The sequence below is a fragment of the Rosa chinensis genome, chromosome 6 (assembly GCF_002994745.2).
Source record: "Rosa chinensis cultivar Old Blush chromosome 6, RchiOBHm-V2, whole genome shotgun sequence".
In the NCBI taxonomy this organism is placed as follows: domain Eukaryota; kingdom Viridiplantae; phylum Streptophyta; class Magnoliopsida; order Rosales; family Rosaceae; genus Rosa; species Rosa chinensis.
In genome coordinates this window covers 14,221,869-14,238,916 of record NC_037093.1, presented here as the reverse complement: position 1 = coordinate 14,238,916, position 17,048 = coordinate 14,221,869, and the positions used below count along the sequence as shown (strand labels likewise).

Sequence of the window (17,048 nt, the reverse complement as noted above, 5' to 3'; positions counted from 1 at the left end):
TGACAAAAGGAGATTATGCAAGATAGTTTTCTTAGTGTACGTTGAGATTTGTAGTTGTAGGATCTCCAAATTCAAGTGGGCATCATTGTCTCAGTGGATGGTACTCGTATTCCCTTAACTGCTTGACCACTGAGTTAGGGTGCAAGTATATAGGGTTTATTTGTATGTGCCGTTTTGACTTTGGGATTAAATGAAATCTCTATTACTCTGTAAAAAAAATTTAAAAAAAAAAAAAAAACACACACACACACACACGTAGACCATCTCTAACGGTGGTGTCAATTGTCAAAATCCACTGTGTAGCTCCAACGGTAACATAAGGCCTGTGAAACCAACTGTAACAATTCTGTCAAATCCACGTGTATTTGACATATCAACCCAATCTATTTGACAGATATCTTAAAACTGTCAAATGCCTCAAATAACTCATCTTCATCGTTTTCAAAGATGGCTTTTTGCCAGAATCAGAAAGAAATTGGTCTGTTCCCAAAACCTCAAACCTGAAAACTTCTTCACGATCTCGACTTGAAATCCCAGATGGTCATATTTGTCATTATAATGACAAGATCCAGAGCACTCTCTCAATTTTGATATGAAATTCTCTCCTTGATGTCGATCTAAAATCCCTCATGTTGATGTCTATCTGAAATTCCCTTTCTTCTCGACATCGATGTTGTATGTCGATCTCAAAGAAACACTCAACTGCAAATAATTGAGATAGATGAGGAAGAGAAGATGGAAAAGAATTGTTGGAAAATAAATGAACAAGAACTCACGGGCCATGGCAATCTTTCTGATCTCAATATGTTACCAAAAACACAAACTAAAAACTTGTTCATGATCTCAATATGAAATAGGGAAAGTGAAGATGGAAAAGATGAAGAGTAGTCACTGGAAGATAAATGAAGAAGAAGAAGAGTTGGGGCAAGTTGCTGAAGTGAGAAGGAGAAAAATAAACTGATGAATAATTGATGATGGGTTGGGTTTTGTTTGCAAACCCTGCCAAAGCGATGAACAAAGCAACATCAAGATGGGGAAATTAAAAAAACAAGAAGGGTTGGGTTGGATTTGGCAGATGGATTGGAGGTGAAGTCCACAAAATGTTATTTGCCAAGTCAACCTTCAAATTTAAATTTGACAAAAAATTTTGACATCTCTTGTTGGAAATGCTCTGTTAGTCATATTCTTTTATTGACGATACATTTTTTTTTTATAAAGAGCAGTGTTTAATTATGTGACGATCAATGAAAACTTAGTTCTCTATGTTAAGGAGTCACTCTCCATGACAGATTTTATAACAAAAATTTCATGTTAATGTGACAATTTTCAATGATGTATAATATATTTGACGACTTTTCACTATTCACTTATGGTTAATATATGGCTTTAGTTTTCATGTCATTTCAACGTTGGTAATATATCTTAGGGCCGGGTAATAAAAAACAAAAGCTTACAAGTAGTGAGTGAGTCGATCTCATCTCGAGTGGCTAGCTGGTTAATTAGCTTCAGCGCGGTCCTGCTCATGCCAAACAATTAGTACTAGCTCCATCTTTTATATAGAGAGATAGACGGAGATATAGCGTCTGACTTTGACACTCAATGGTTAAGACGATAAGTGGGTTAGACAGGGGAGAGGAGTACTGTAGAGAGGCCGAGCCTTGGCTAGGCTTAGCTTGGATAGAAAAATATCAATAATAATAATTATAGTGGAGTGTACTCTATTTTAATTAAACTACATAAAAATGAAGAACAGATAATAAAGTATATGAAAACGTGGAGTGTCAAAATCATTATTCTAATTGTATATATAAGTATAGTGAATGAAAAGATATTGAAAAACCATTTTTTTAAAAGAAAAGAAAAATGAGATCGTTGAACTGATGACTAATTCAATTAATATTTGACCAAATTCTAGTTAATGTCTTACATAGTTATTTGCAGATTTTTGGCCTAGTATTTCAACATTCGTCGTTCAAGTTAAGAACTTGTATTGATAAAAAAATAAAATAAAATAAAAAGTTAAGAACTTGTACGTGAACATACAATTTTCAACAGATAGACAAATAAACCACCAAAAGTGGATTGATTAAGGACATTAAGTCGATCACTCGATTTGTCTTCAATAGCTTTCAAAAATGGATTAAAATTAGCATCGGCAAGTGATGGTACAATCATATTGATTTTGAGAAGTAAATATAGGTGTCACATGCATAACGTAGGTGTACCAAGATCTAAACAGATGCATTAACTCTTTAGCATTACGTATATTTTTACAAGATTATTGGAATTTACAATCTTTTCGTACCACAAATTAAATCCAATTAACCACTTACGTACTCTCTCAGCAACTGCACGGGGTCCGGGCATGTCTATATAAACCCAGTACTGCATGCTTCATTCACTCATCCACCACGTACTAAAACCATTACAGCATTTGTTTACTTTCATTTGCAATGGCTCCTTCAATTTCTAATTTCTCTTCTGTCTTCCTTGTTCTTCTTGCACTGTATCTCGGCCTCATTCACCAGGTTATGAGTCTGAGTACTGCTATTAATATCACTATTAGTCCCCCTAACTACTGCGCGCCCATTAATGCCACCGATGTCGATCGCGTTCAGTTTGCCTTGAACTTAGAATTCTGTCAAGCTGAGTATTTTCTATACGGCGCTCTTGGCAAAGGCCTCGACAGCATCAGTCCGGATTTGGCCCAAGGTGGTCCGCCTCCCATTGGTGCTCGGAAGGCCTTGCTTCTCAATCCTGATGTCGCTCGTATCAGTGAAGAGATTGCTTATCAACAAGTTGGTAACATCAGGTACCTAAGTTTGGAGATATTGTCTCGTAATTAGATTGCAACTTTGGTCCTTATGTTCATTGCAGTTTCAGTCACTTTCATCTTTTTCCATTAAGTACAGTCTTTCTATGCTAATTAAGGACTTCCTTAGATTTTAAAATCTAAGGATTTCCTTAAATAGACATACTTTTTGATCGCATATTTATATCTTGACCATTCAATTTTTAGATCCTAATGTATAGATCACTTCTACAAATTTTCAGCCAAATTGATGATCGTTAAAGTGTCGAATTAGATTAAATTAATGAACGAACCGAATCTGTCCAATCTGAACCGTTCGTGTTCAGAATTATAAATCACAGTTTTGAATGCTTTAACGATCATCAATTTAGGACCTAAAAACTGAACGGTCGAGATGTGGATATGCGATCGAAAATGAGTCTATTTAAGAAGATCCTTAGATTTTAAAATCCAAAGAGATTCTTAGGTCTTAGCATAGAAAGACTGTTGTGTATATATCTTTAGAGTTGGAGTTAGAAACTGAAAATCATTTATGCATCAATTACCATCAAAATGATAAAAATGTCCAAAATTACAAAGTTAAAACACTAGGACCATACTTGCAATCCGACCAAAACACGTAAACAAATTTACCCAAGATACAATCTTCCCTTAATTCTGAGTTTTTATATAATATGGTGAGGGACTTCGCACATCCGAGGGGTAAATTTATGCTCCACGTACATATACAAATTATAATACGAGGAGTTTCGTGCAATATGATTCCATTAAATAGTTCGCATCGGTCTTGAAGAATGAAGATCACTAATTCAGTATTAATGTTGCTATAGTACTACGACATGACATATAGTATTTGATAAATTTCAGGTCTATTGTTCAGACTGTGGGAGGATTTCCAAGGCCTCTACTAAATCTCGGCCTCATAAATTGGGGATTATTTTTTGACCTAGCACTGGGGAAACCCCTTATCCCTTCATTTAATCCATACGCAAACTCCCTCAATTTTCTGTTAGGGGCCTATGCCATGCCTGATCTCGCACAACTATCCTATGTTAGCGCCATTCCAAGCCTCACCACAAATTCTTCTTCATTATCTGTGAGTACAGTAATTAAGAATTGGACATGTATATATTCAATTTTGTTTTCGATCAATTGTATAAATTAAGTTTCTGTAACGACCATTTTTTTTTTTTTTGGGGTTTTATAGTTGGCTTCAAAGCTTTTGCCAATCAAGGCTGGACAGAGTGCAGTGATACGTACATTGTTGTACCCGAATGCAACTCAAATGGTGCCTCCATATAATATCACGGTGGGTGAATTCACCAAGGCCATTTCCCAGCTCACTAACACCCTTGGCAAGTGTGGCATCAAAAGCGAAGGCATCTTACTAGCTGACACAACCCTCGGGGCAGAGAACCGGACGACCAGTAACGTTTTGTCCGCCGATGCCAATTCACTATCGTACGCAAGAACAGAGCCTGAGATCTTGAGGATTGTGTATGGAACCGGCAATGAGCGCCTGCCCTTCGGATTTTTTCCCAAAGGTGCCAACGGCAAAATTGCAAGGAGCTTTCTGCTGATCTAGATAGCATCTCTGCTAGCTAATAACAATAATTATGGGTGATATATATATAATAATTGCTAAATAAGTTATGCGAGAAGAACTTGCGTATATGCATTTGATCATGTATCGATCATATATAACAATATAATTAATAGAAGTGTTCTCATTCTTATTACATCGGGCAATCGTATTAGTGTCGGCTTTTCCCAGTCTTGATTGACAAAGTCAGTAGCACGTCTAATGCGTATGATATATCACATTAGTGCCTATCATCACCTAAATACCTGATATGCATGCATATTCAGGAGAAATTTTAAGACATAACCGAATTTCTTGATTGCGTAATTACATCTTTTTAAGAATATATATGTTAGAACAGAGGATAGTAAGCAATGGATCAATCCTCGAAAATCTTAATAATATACAGATATAAATAAAAGGGATTTTGTCTATTTACCCCATTTCTAGGGATTTTTTTCCCACTTACCCCATTAAGTTTTTTTAATTCTCTCTTACCCAATACACTCTAAGGGAGTCTTCCCTAATACCTTTTTTTTTGTTTTTAATTTTTTTTTAATACCATTTTACCCTCACTCCCTTGTTACTTAGAGAGAGAGAGAGAAAAAATAGAAGAGAGAGAAACCATGGGAGACTTCGCCGGAGCCCGTCACCGGCCGCCGGAATCCGGTCACCGGCCGCCGGATTCCGGTCACCGGCCGCCGGATTCCGGCCAACGTTCGCCGGATTCCGGCCAACTTTCGCCGGATTCCGGTCACCGGTCGCCGGATTTCGGTCACCTACTGCCGCCCACCGGAATTTGCTGAAAATCTCACCGGAAAGTTTTTTTGCCCCCAATAGACATCTATTGCCCCCTAGTAGATGGGCAATAAACCTCTATTGCCCCCCAATAGACGTCTATTGCCCCCTAATAGACGTCTATTACCCTCCAATAGACGACTATCAGCCATGTATTGCCCCCCAATAGACGACCATCAGCCATGTATTGCCCCCCAATAGACGTCTATTACCCCCCAATAGGACTTTCAGTTGCTAAAATGAGAACTAATCTCCAAAAAATTTAGACAAATAAAACTTTGATTACAGAAAAAAACAAGGAGATTACATAAATTCAAAACGTCTATTGCCCCCCAATAGCCGTCTATTGCCCTCCAATAGATGTGTAATAGACGTCAATTAGAGAGCAATAGACATTCAAAACGTCTATTGCCCCTCAATAGACGTCTATTGCCCCCCAATACAACTTTCGATCGCCGGAATGAAAACTAATTTTTCTACATTAAACAAATAAAACTTCCATTAAAGAAAAAAAACGCAGAGATTACATCAATTCAAAACGTCTATTGCCCTCCAATAGACGTCTATTGCTCCCAAATAAAACATTTTTTTTCTTTTTTCTTTGATTATAGGCCTCCTGCCCCATGTTATCTATTAAAAAAAAAAAATTGTTGTCCAAAAAAAAAAAGGACGTCGTCCAAAAAAAAAAGGAAAAAAGGAAGAAGAGCGGTCGATCTCAGACGGAAAAAGAAAATTGCAGAGGGATACAGTCTTCGTCTCCGACAAAGAGTCAACAGAAGATCCAGATCTGGAGGTTTTTGGAGGTTACTGGGCACCCAAGTCAAAAGCCGGCGCCGGTGACTCGGATTTGTGACTCCGAAACTTGCTTAGCAAGAACGAAAATCAAAAACGCTAAACGCACCCGTTGCGTCCTCTGAACGATGACGGCGTCGATGGTGGTGTTCTCGTTATTATCGGGGTTGATGATCGGGCTGGACTTGAGGCTCTTATAGGTTCCGTCGGCGTCGGGTGTGGCTTGGACGCGGCCGCGGAGGACGACTAGCTTGGAGGCATCAGACGGCTGCGGTTGGTCGGAGTCTTCGTGGATAAGGGAGCGGAGATCAGAGACTTTGACGGAGGGGGCTTGGCGGATCTTGCGGAGGGCGGAGGTGGTCTGGCCGGAGGTGGACTTGCGTGCAATGGATGCGTCGGAGTAGGATGAGGGGGTAGGCGAGTAGGGGTAGCGGTCAGGCTTGCTCCGAGCATCGGAGCTGGAGTTGCGGTGGCGTCCGTACGACGGAGTTCGTCTCATTTGATTTGGGGGGTAGAGAGAGAGGGAGAGAGAGATCGGAGGAGGGGAGAGAGAGAGAGAGATAGAGTGATGTCGTGCTGGAGGTGGATACCGGAGGGAGAGGGAGGGAGAGAAGCTTGTAATTCTTTAATTAAGTTATGGGCAAAATAGTTATTTTCCTTAAAATTGGGTTAGTGGGAATGAAAAACTGTTGCTGGGGTAAGTGGGAAAAGTTTTGCTCATTTTGGTGCTTTTGGGCAAGGACCCTAAATAAAATTACGAAATTTTATTGCAAAATATTTCACAATCAATAATTTTGCGAAGTATTTCAATCAAAATACTTTGCAAAATATTCGTTTGTAATATTGCTTCCACAATCCAATGGGCCTTGCCTCTCTCTCTCTTTGTCCATTTAATAAGTGTTAAGCACCTTGTGTTTAGTCCATTTCTTAGATGTGGGAGAGCTAGACTCCCACATGCGCCAATAATATATTCTCAGCATAAGTTCAAGTGGATGGAAAATCATTTAGATAACCATAAAAATATTTCTAGGATGACTGACCTATTATTTTATTTGAATAATTACAACTCAATGATTATTAATTTGGTTCATATTTGTAGAACCAACCATAAAATGGCGATCTAGCATTTTAGGGAAAAACTATTGCTTTCGGTGATTTACAATTGATAGATTTGAAGAAGCAAGTGCCTAGCTAAAACACATTCTGATTACATTAATTGATACAATTGATAGGCTTTTATAGCCATTTTACAACACTATTACAACAATATAGCTATAAAGTAATTTGATTCTTGAAAAACTTAGGAAGATTTAAGAAGATATGAATCTCCAAAACTTGACAAGCTTGAAGAGACTTTGTTTTGTTCTTCTTTGGATGAATTCATAAACTTGGCAACATCATAATTGAGCTTTTCTGATCATATTTGGCTGTTGTGGTCCTTGAAATGACCTACAGGAGGGTCGTGACATTTGAAAATGACCATAGTGAAAGGCCATCACTATTCACTTGTCCTTTTAATTGTGGCTAGGAATAATAATAACTATAATAATTGTTTGGGCAAATGATCATTTACCCAATTTTGGGGTTAATTAACCCAACTTATCCAAACACTCTAAGAGATTGCCCACTTACCCAACAGTTTTCATGTTTAAACCCCACTTACCCAAAACTCTAAGAGTTGGGCCTGTTTTCTTCAAAATTTCTGACCGTTTTTCCTTTTTGTAACTATTAAGCTCTCAAATCGTAACAGATTGAGATTTAGAGAGAGAAGCTCCCCGATTTTAGAGAAAGAGAGAGAGAGAGAGGATCGGCCTGCAAGGGTCTGGGGTTGTGCGGTCGGAGGCGGCTCGGGGGTGCCATGGTCTTGGGGGCACGGTCGGGCTCTGCTTGGACGAAGCCGATTTGGGTTGGTTTCTTGGATTCGATCTGGAGAACGCGTTGTTTGGCTGGGGTGGTGATCCATAGTGCGGCGGTGGTGAAAGGATGATGAAGGCGGTCTGGAAAAACCGGCGGGGCGATGCAGTTGGCCGGAGGTGGAGAGAGACAGAGAGAGAGAGAGAGAGAGAGAGAGAGAGAGACTGGAGGAGTGTTTTTTGTAGTTCTGACTATATTATTGAGGGGCAATAATGTGTCTTAATTGTTATAAAGTTTCCATAATTGTTGTTTATTGATTAATTTTACTTTTTTTTTCAGAGCATTTTGTTACATTTTCTGAAATGTTTTGGTAGTTCTGTCTACATTATTGGGGGGCAATAATATGTCTTAATTGTAATGAAGTCCCTATAATTGTGTTCAGTGATCTTTTCCTTTGTGTTTAGAGACAACTTCTAATGTGTTTTGGTAGTTCTGACTATATTATTGGGGGGCAATAATCTGTTTATTGGGGGGGGGGGGGGGAGGATAATATCTTTATCCTCATGCTGTCCCCAGCTTCCAACCTTGGTTCCTCCGTTTGTTATTATGCTCTCCATGAAATGTTGCATAAAAGGTCTGCAATCAGCACTGTGAAGCAGTAAATGAATTCATGTTAACTTAATTGGAGACAATAAACCAACATTATTGGGGGGCAATAATCTGTCTATTGCCCCCCAATAGACCACTCTAAAAAATCACCAGTTTCTATCATTGACAGATTATTGTACTTTAATAAACTCAAAATAACATAAGACTTATCAAAGCTCTAATTTCAGCAATAAATGAACCATAGTTAAGAAATTATTGGGGGGCAATAATCTGTCTATTGCCCCCCAATAGACTACCAAAAAGACACTCAATTTTCAATCAACAACAGATTAGTGTGTTTTAATAAACAACGCAGTGATTATTGCCCCCCAGTAGACATATTATTGAGAGGTAATAATCTTTTTTCTTTATTGGGGGGACAGACGACACCAGTGCAAGCCCCGAGCTGGAACAAAACCCGGACCTAAACTCCATGGCTTGCAGAGGCTGCAATTGCGACGATCCTCTTCTTCTTGCGTCTTCTTCGCGTGGCGGTGGTGCTCGGGATCCGAGATGCAATTGAGCTCGCAACCGATCCAGCACACCGCCGATCGGAGATTGAGGGCAGAGGGACGACGGAGAAAGATAAAGAAGAGAAGTAATCAGACTTGGAGGTCGCAGAGGACGTAATCGGAGGGTCTTGGCGAGGTTTCTGCAATGAACTGAGAGAGAGAGAGAGAGTATGAGGTCAATACTGTCAAACACTCTTAGATTGGGTAAATGGGGTTAAAAAAAACTCTTAAATTGGGTAAATGGGCAATTTTCAGGCTAAAATTGGGTAAGTGGTCACGGCCCCTAATTGTTTTAGGGAATCAAAATTTGGGAGAGAATTTGTTGTGTCTTTCATTGATAATAGGGGTCTCTTTATATAGATGATTACAAAACTTGAATCAGAGTTGTACATGGAAACATATTTGTAAAATGAATGAATATCTACGAAGATTCTCCGAGAATATCTCTAACATTAATCCTATTACAACTCAGACAAGTAACTAGAGTTTGGGCCAGACATATATTCTGGATTTACTTGAACACTCCCCCTTATGTCGCCCAAAAGTGGTGCTTCTCTCCTTGCCTCGTCAAAAACCTTGTCCAGTAACAAAAACCCAGTGGGACAAAAATAACTTCAGTCAAAGGAGAAAAAGAGTACAACACACCCTTCACATTTCAAGACCATACATGTAGACATCTCCCCCTGATGTTTGCATCTCTTCCTGATGACTACGGTCATGAGAGTTCGGATAACTTCCACAAATGATGCTACCAACATGTTTCTCAAAAGTGGAATTAGGCAATGACTTAGTGAACAAGTCTACCACACTATCCTCAGATTGAACCTAGTTCACTCTGATCTTGAGGAAAGTCTGTTGTTGCTGATGATGTTTGGTGTTGTCGCTTTTGATGTAGCCTTACTTTATTTGCTCAAAGAAAGCAGCATTATTCTCATAAATGCTCATAGGCTTATCTTGTGGTAAACTTCAAACCACAATTGCTTCGAACATGCGTAATTATGGATCCAATCCATATACATTCATGAATCGTTTCAAAAAGAGCAATAATCTCTGCATGGTTTAAAGATATAGCGACTATGGTCAGTTCTGTAGACCTCCAAGATATTGTGGTCTTACCCATGGTGAACCAGTTTGGGAACGACTTTTGTGTGGGTCAGAGATATACTCAGCATCAGCAAAACCTTCCAAATCACTAATGTCATTTTGGGATAGGGATAGAGGACACATGCCAGTATTGGAGACGTTCTTGGGGTGTGATGGGTCCGAATCCATCATCTCTATGTAAGGAGTAAGGATAAAGCATGCCCATATCAGTCGTACATCTCTAGCATAAAAAGATATCTTTTACGCGAATCTGATGGCGTTGCGTTAGCATAGAGTTATACATAGCTAACAAGTTCATAGCATATGAGATGTTCAGTCTTGTGCATTGATCTAAGTACAATAATGTGCCTATGTACTTAAGTAGGATACTTTTGCCTCTACCATGTCTTCGTCATCATCATTTGGACGAAGAGGATCATTTTTAGGATCAAGACTACGGACGATCATGGGGTGCTTGAAGGCTTGACCTTGTCAAAATGCCTAAGCATCTATCAACATGATGCTCAAGTTCCAAACCGAGACATCATCATGTTCTCCCAAGATCCTTCATCTCAAACTTGGATTTCAAGTGTTCATTCCTTTAACTCTTTAAGGGCTTCCAATGAACATCATGTCCAACATGAACCACAATAGAATATGAAATTTGTTATGGAAACGCGCAGGCATTTACATATCCCTTCCCAATCAGGTAGTCACTTTAGTGAGCGTTTCAATCTCATTGCAAACGCGCTCTGTGGTCTAGAGCCACTTGACTTGGGTAAATGAAGTCCACCATAAACATTCATGTATATTTCGTATTTAGATCCCCATAGATAAGTAGTGACCATATTTGTAAGCTACATGTTCAGTTATTCAGAAACTACCAAACTGACAAGGTAGTGGAGTCCAAAGACATCCATTACAAGAGAATATGTCTCATCATAGTCGATTCCAGAGCGTTTTGACAAAAGCCTTGCACCGTAAGGCGGGATTACCATCTCTTTTTCTCATTACGCTTTCTAACAAAGACCCATTAGTCAACAAGTTTTATGTTAGGAGGTGTTGGCATCACTGGCTCGAAAAGCTTCCTCTTCGTTAGAGAATCCAACTTAACCTGGATCGCATCTTTTCATTTAGGCCAATTTTCTCTACGTTGGCATTCATTCATCAATGGAGTGTGATTCAATATCACCGGACTCAACAAACTCATGTCTCATGTACATCATCAATTATGATGGAGTTTCTATCCCACGTCTCATGTACACTATTGTAATTTTCATAGAGCTCTATATTCTTAAGAATAGGTTCTGACGTTGAGGCGTTCCCCAACGATAACCATAATCTGGAAGATTCTCATGAGACAGATTTTGAGTGTCGATGATCAAAGGATTAGGTTGTGTCAAAATATCCTTCAAACTCATGGACCTCCCACGCATCCTAGCTGGGGCCATGGCCTGTAACGCCAGAGCACCACTCTCTATGGCATTGGTGTCATGCCTACTTCCATGTAGGGTGGCATTATGTTCTCCCGTAGGGACATAGTGGGGACAAACTGCAATAACCTCTTTTTTTTTCTAATTTGGCACTATGGTAGTGGAGATTCTTTTAATAAAAATGGTGCAGCATGTTCCGTGTTTTGAACAACAAAGGGAAAGCAGTGCTTCTGCTTTGCTTCTATTATATAGTATGAGTATTGGTGGAAGGAGGTAGGTAACACACACAAAAAAAAAAAAAAAATCCTCTCTCTTGTCCGAAAACATCCAAGAACAGAGCAAACTTCTCCAAGCTCGTTCTCGCTCCATAGGCCATCGATCGACCCTAGACCACGTCCCACATCTTCACCTATTCCTTTCACAGCTGTCGGTAGCAGCCTTTCGCCGTCTCGTGGGCCGTACGCTGCGGTGGAGCACGAGGCCGGTTTACCCCCGTTTTGGTTCCAAGCTTGATATCTCAAGTTACCGGTCACCACTCCTCACCAAACTCAATCCACGAGCTCGCCTCAACCTCCTGAAGCTCCCAGAAGTGTCCTTGCAAGGTGGTGCTGTGCGTGGTGGAGGCTAGAAGCCAGCCCCGATCGAAATCGAAAACGAGCAATCGATCCCGATATCTCTAGCTGTAGGCCATCGTTTCGTGTGATTCTTGGACTGTGAGCTCACCTTGAGTTGTTGAAGTTTTTACATGGATCGGAGCACCTGCCGGATTCTGGAATTTTTCCAGCCACCGTAGCTTCTAAGGTAGATTTCGATCCCTTTCAGATGTTTTCTGTTATCATGCCTTTAGAATTTTTTTGATAAGCATGTTAAGATGAAAAGGACCAGCCCGGCCCCGACACCATTGGTGGTGGTCGGCGGCGGCTCTGCCATTAACTCCGGCGGCCCTTTCCGGCCACCTCCGGGGGTTACAAGAACAGTTTCTGTGCATTTTTAGATTCTATACTTCAATACGATCATTTCGATATATTATACGAAATTTTTGGATATCGTATGATTAAGTTATGAATTTTTACGTTTCGATCAATTTCGATCGTTCGATTCATGATCTGTGAAGATCGGACCATCCGATGGACTCATAGTTTTGATATGATAATTGTATGACCCTAACAGTGACTTTGTGTGGTCATGGATGAAGATCCAACCGTTGGATCTTCGTATAATTGTAAAAAGATAATTCGAAAGGCGATTCGTGAGAATCCGACCGTCGGATTTTCGTATAAGTTTGTGGAGATGTTGGTAAGGGCGATGCAAGAAGATACGACCGTTGGATCTTCGTGATAATTTAGGAGGATGATCCTAAGGGTAATCTGTAAAGATCCGACCGTTGGATCTTCGTGATAATTTAGGAGGATGATCCTAAGGGTGATATGTAAAGATCCGATCGTTGGATCATCGTTTAATTTCGATCCGACCGTTGGATCGTCATTTAAGTATGTTTATGAGTTGTTGGCTAAGTTAAAATCATATTGGATTAGGTGATCGACGGATTGATTTGGCGGACGATTCGTGAAATCGTTGTTTGAGCTGTTAAGAAGACACAGCTGGATTAGAGGTGAGTAAATCGCACATGGTTCATTTACGAACCGAAATTCAGTGATTTGTATTCAATTGTGAATTTGTGGAAATTGTTTTTAAGAAAATAAATATTTGTTTTAAATTATATGGACTTGTTTAACTGCGGTCCATAGGTAAGTAAAATGTATTTAAACTATAAAATGAATTTCTTGATTTTTGTTGCTGTGAACTATAGTTGGTATTAGTGGTCATTCCTCTGAGGGTGACTACGTGTGTGTATATATATATATATATATATATATATATATATATATATATATTTACGTGGAAAATATATTGGATGGTGTGGCATTTGGGAAGTGTGGAATTGATTTGATTGATTTACCGTTTCAAGCATTACTCTTTCAAAAATATAAATTATAGTATATTGTTGAGTTGATTTTGATGAAGAGTAATTGAGTAAAGTGTGATAATTGAGTCGTGTAGATTGATTAAATGATAGAGTCTAGTACTCTTATCACATTGATGATTGAGGCAGTTATTATCGTAGGTTTGAACCTAGGCCGAGGTGACAGGCTACGATTCAGTTAGAGCTCTAGTCTGTCTGCCATTGTACTTCTTGGGGGATAACTGCGAGTTATCGCGCCCTTGGGTGCAACGTACTGCTTGGGGGATGACTTTGTGTTATTGTGCCCTTGAGTACAATATACCTCTTGGGGAATACATAGTATTATTGCACCCATGGTATATTTTTAGTATAAAAGAAAGTGCGGGGTTGTTCTTTCTTAGTCGTTCAATGGAACTTGAATTGATAAGAAAAGTTTTGGTGTTTTCTTAGTGATCATTGTGAGATGTGAGTTGATTGATGCTTGAAGTGACGTTGTACACTTCAATTATTATGCAAAAAGAAAATGCTTGAGTTGATTTGATTTCTTTAAATCGTGCAATCCCTTCTTTTACTCATACGAGCTTTGCAAAAGGCTTACCGGGTTTTGTGTTGTTGCAATTCCCGGTACACTATTCAAACGGTGTAGCGGGTAATCCTACAGGACAGGAGAATCAGGAAGGTGATCGAGCTGTGTAGAGTAGCTGCTTGTGATACTCTGAATTTTTATTGTGAGCTTGTTATGCTCATTTGAGCTTACATTTAAATTTGGAGAGAGTGTGCTGTAATAATAAACTCTTGAGGATTTGGTTTATGTATTATTGAGTGATGTGAGGTGTGCTTATTTCTGACAAAAAAATTCAGAACGTTTATTTGATTAAGTTGTTTAATTCATGTTTCGGATTTGAATTTATTATTCAAATTTGGGGCGTGACACAAACCACGAAAATTCATGTCGTTCCTGTTGAACAACCGTGTTCTTGTCTCCCCCTAATGACGGGAAAACTGTCTCATCAAAGTGACAAGCCACAAGGCATAGGGTTAAGAGATCGCCTAGCAAGGGTATTAAGTGGCGGATGATTGTTGGAGTCTCAAATCCAATGTATTTGCCCATTCCTCAGTGAGGACCCATCTTAGTGCGCTGTGGCGGGGCAATAGGCACATGAATGACATACTCAAAATATGCGTAAGTACGAAACATTGGTACCCAGTCACTAACTGTAACGCATAGATAGATTGAGTGGTGGTGGGTCGTAGACGAAGTAGCATAGCTGCATGCGATATTGCATCACCTCAAGTAGGATATAGGGAGATTGGTGCGCATTACCAATTTTCGGGCTACCATCGTAGTCATTTCGGTGAGACCATTTAGGTGTGTACATGGGAATCTGATGTCCAACATCAGTCTCATTGCAGTAACTGTAATACCCTAAAAATTCGTTATTAATTCCTAATGGTTTTCGGGAATTAATAAAGTGTTCGTTGGTGCAATTTAGTGGTTCGAGGGTGGAGCGAAAATTATTTCGAACAATTATTCGCTCGAAATGTTTCAATTTGAAGGTTGAATTTTTATACGTTAGGATTCTGTAGAAAATTCCTTCACAAAAGATGTAGAGCGCGTCGATACTAGTTCGTGGACATGTGGAACGCGAAAATCGAGTTTGTATGAAGAAGTTATGGCATTCGGAAAAAGTTTCCATTTTGGGTTAAATAGAAAAATTTTCAGAAAACCCTAACTTTCCAAAATTAGAAAGTCAAACCTCTCTTATCTCTCCTCCGATGGGAAATCGCCGATTTCCTTCCACCGGCCATATCTTCCTCCTCCGGCCACCTCTGGACGAGTTACCACCGGCGCTGGAGTCGCCTCTTCCTCCTCTACCTCTTCATGGTAACATCTCATCCCCTCTCGGCGGACCCGATCCAAGAACCCGATTTGAGTCAAGGCCGATAACTCGAGTTTTCGGCCACCAATCTTCGAGATTCTTGGCTTGTTGAACTCGCCTTGAGATGCTCAACAAGCTTTACGAAGGATCAGGCCGAGTGGTGGACGTTTTCAAGTTCGTCGGAGCTGTCACCAGTTTCTGCAAATTTTCCGGCCAAACCGAAGTTTGCGAGGTAATTTCCGACCTCTTCCCGTTATTTTCTGACCTCGAGCTAGTTATGAAAGTTGTTCACCACATTGAAACGAATAGGTGAAGCCTGGTTGCACCTCCATTGGCGGTGGTTGTCGGCGGCTCTGCCTCCTTCTTCGGCGGCCGTTTCCTGCCACTTCTGGCCACCCCAAGGGCAATTTCTGCCCATTTTTATGTTCTATATATCAATACGATCATTTCGGCATAAAACACTTAATTTTTGGAGATCGTTTGATTTAGTTTTGAATTTTACGATTTCGATAGTTCGGTTTGTGATTTGTGAGGATTGGGCAGTCCGATCGACTTGTAGTTTTGATATAATGATCATAGGACTGTCCCAATGACTTTGTGTGGTCACGGGTGAAGATCCGACCGCTGGATCTTTGTATAAGTGCGTTTTATGAATTGTGCGCTAAGTTAAATATCGTATTTGGTGAGGTGATTGACGGTTTGAGTTGGCAGACGATTGTGAATCGTATTTTGAGCCGTTAAGAAGACACAGCGGGAATTTAGAGGTGAATAAATCTCACGTGGTTCATTTACGAACCGAGTTATTTAATTGTCGGAATGGATTGATAATTGTAAATCGTTTTCGAAAATAAAGATTTGTTTGAAATAATATGAACTCGATAGACTACGGTTCATAGGACCACGGCTCACAGGTAAAGAAAATGAATTTAAGTATAAAAGGAATTTCTTGGTTTTAATGCTATGAACTATAGTTGGTATTAGTGGTCATTCCTGCGTGAATGACTACGTGTGTGTGTATATATATATATATATTTACGTCAAATATATATCTGGATGGTGTGGTGTTGTGATATGTATATGTTTGATGATTATATTGTTGAAAGAGTGAATTGAAAATGTGATGTGACATTGTGAATCGTTTGGGATTTCCTTAAAAGGTTTTGTTCTGAGGGCCAAGTGGTCCAAAGTCCAACGGTTACAGTGGTAACCTGTTGTTAAGTTATCGGATGCTTGTACCTTGGTCAAGGGGGCAGGTTACCATTCAGTTATCAGATGCTTGCACCTTGGTCAAGGGAGTAGGTTACGATACAGTTAGAGCTCTAGTCTGTTTGCAGTTGTACTTCTTGGGGGATAACTTTGTGTTATGGCACTCAAGAGTACATGTTTTTAAAAGAGAGTTTCAAGTGTGTGCTTTCTTTTGTTGTCCGAGGAGGGACTTGATTTTCATATTATGGTGTGAGTTAATATGATTTATTGGGAGTTAATGGGTGATCATCGACTTTAGTTTGGAGTTGATGGGTGATCATCGATTTTAGTGTGAGTTGTTTGACTTCTTTATCGATTTTTAGTGTAATCTCCTAAACTAAACTATATGCAGGAGTTGCTATAATTTGAATTGTGTAACTTTTGGTGATCTCCTTAACTAAATTTGTACGCAGGGATTACTAATTTTTACCTAGTGTGATTGTATG

The 17,048-nt window shown here is 39.7% G+C and overlaps 1 protein-coding gene across 1 annotated transcript; it reads left to right on the top strand.

Annotated features, from left to right (window-relative positions):
• The first annotated feature begins 2,422 nt into the window (after positions 1-2,422).
• Positions 2,423-4,538, top strand: LOC112174440 (desiccation-related protein PCC13-62). The gene is made up of 3 exons (XM_024312209.2): positions 2,423-2,812; positions 3,680-3,908; positions 4,020-4,538. Exons 1-3 carry the CDS (start codon positions 2,454-2,456, stop codon positions 4,395-4,397), a joined length of 966 nt encoding a protein of 321 aa, XP_024167977.1. The 5' UTR covers positions 2,423-2,453; the 3' UTR covers positions 4,398-4,538.
• The last annotated feature ends 12,510 nt before the right edge of the window (positions 4,539-17,048 follow it).

Bases quoted from the DNA above. Each gene is read 5' to 3' on its own strand.
- LOC112174440 (XM_024312209.2), top strand. From the start codon at position 2,454: ATGGCTCCTTCAATTTCTAATTTCTCTTCTGTCTTCCTTGTTCTTCTT. The intron at 2,813-3,679 runs GTACCTAAGTTT...GATAAATTTCAG, and splicing joins CAACAAGTTGGTAACATCAG to GTCTATTGTTCAGACTGTGG. The intron at 3,909-4,019 runs GTGAGTACAGTA...GGGGTTTTATAG, and splicing joins CAAATTCTTCTTCATTATCT to TTGGCTTCAAAGCTTTTGCC.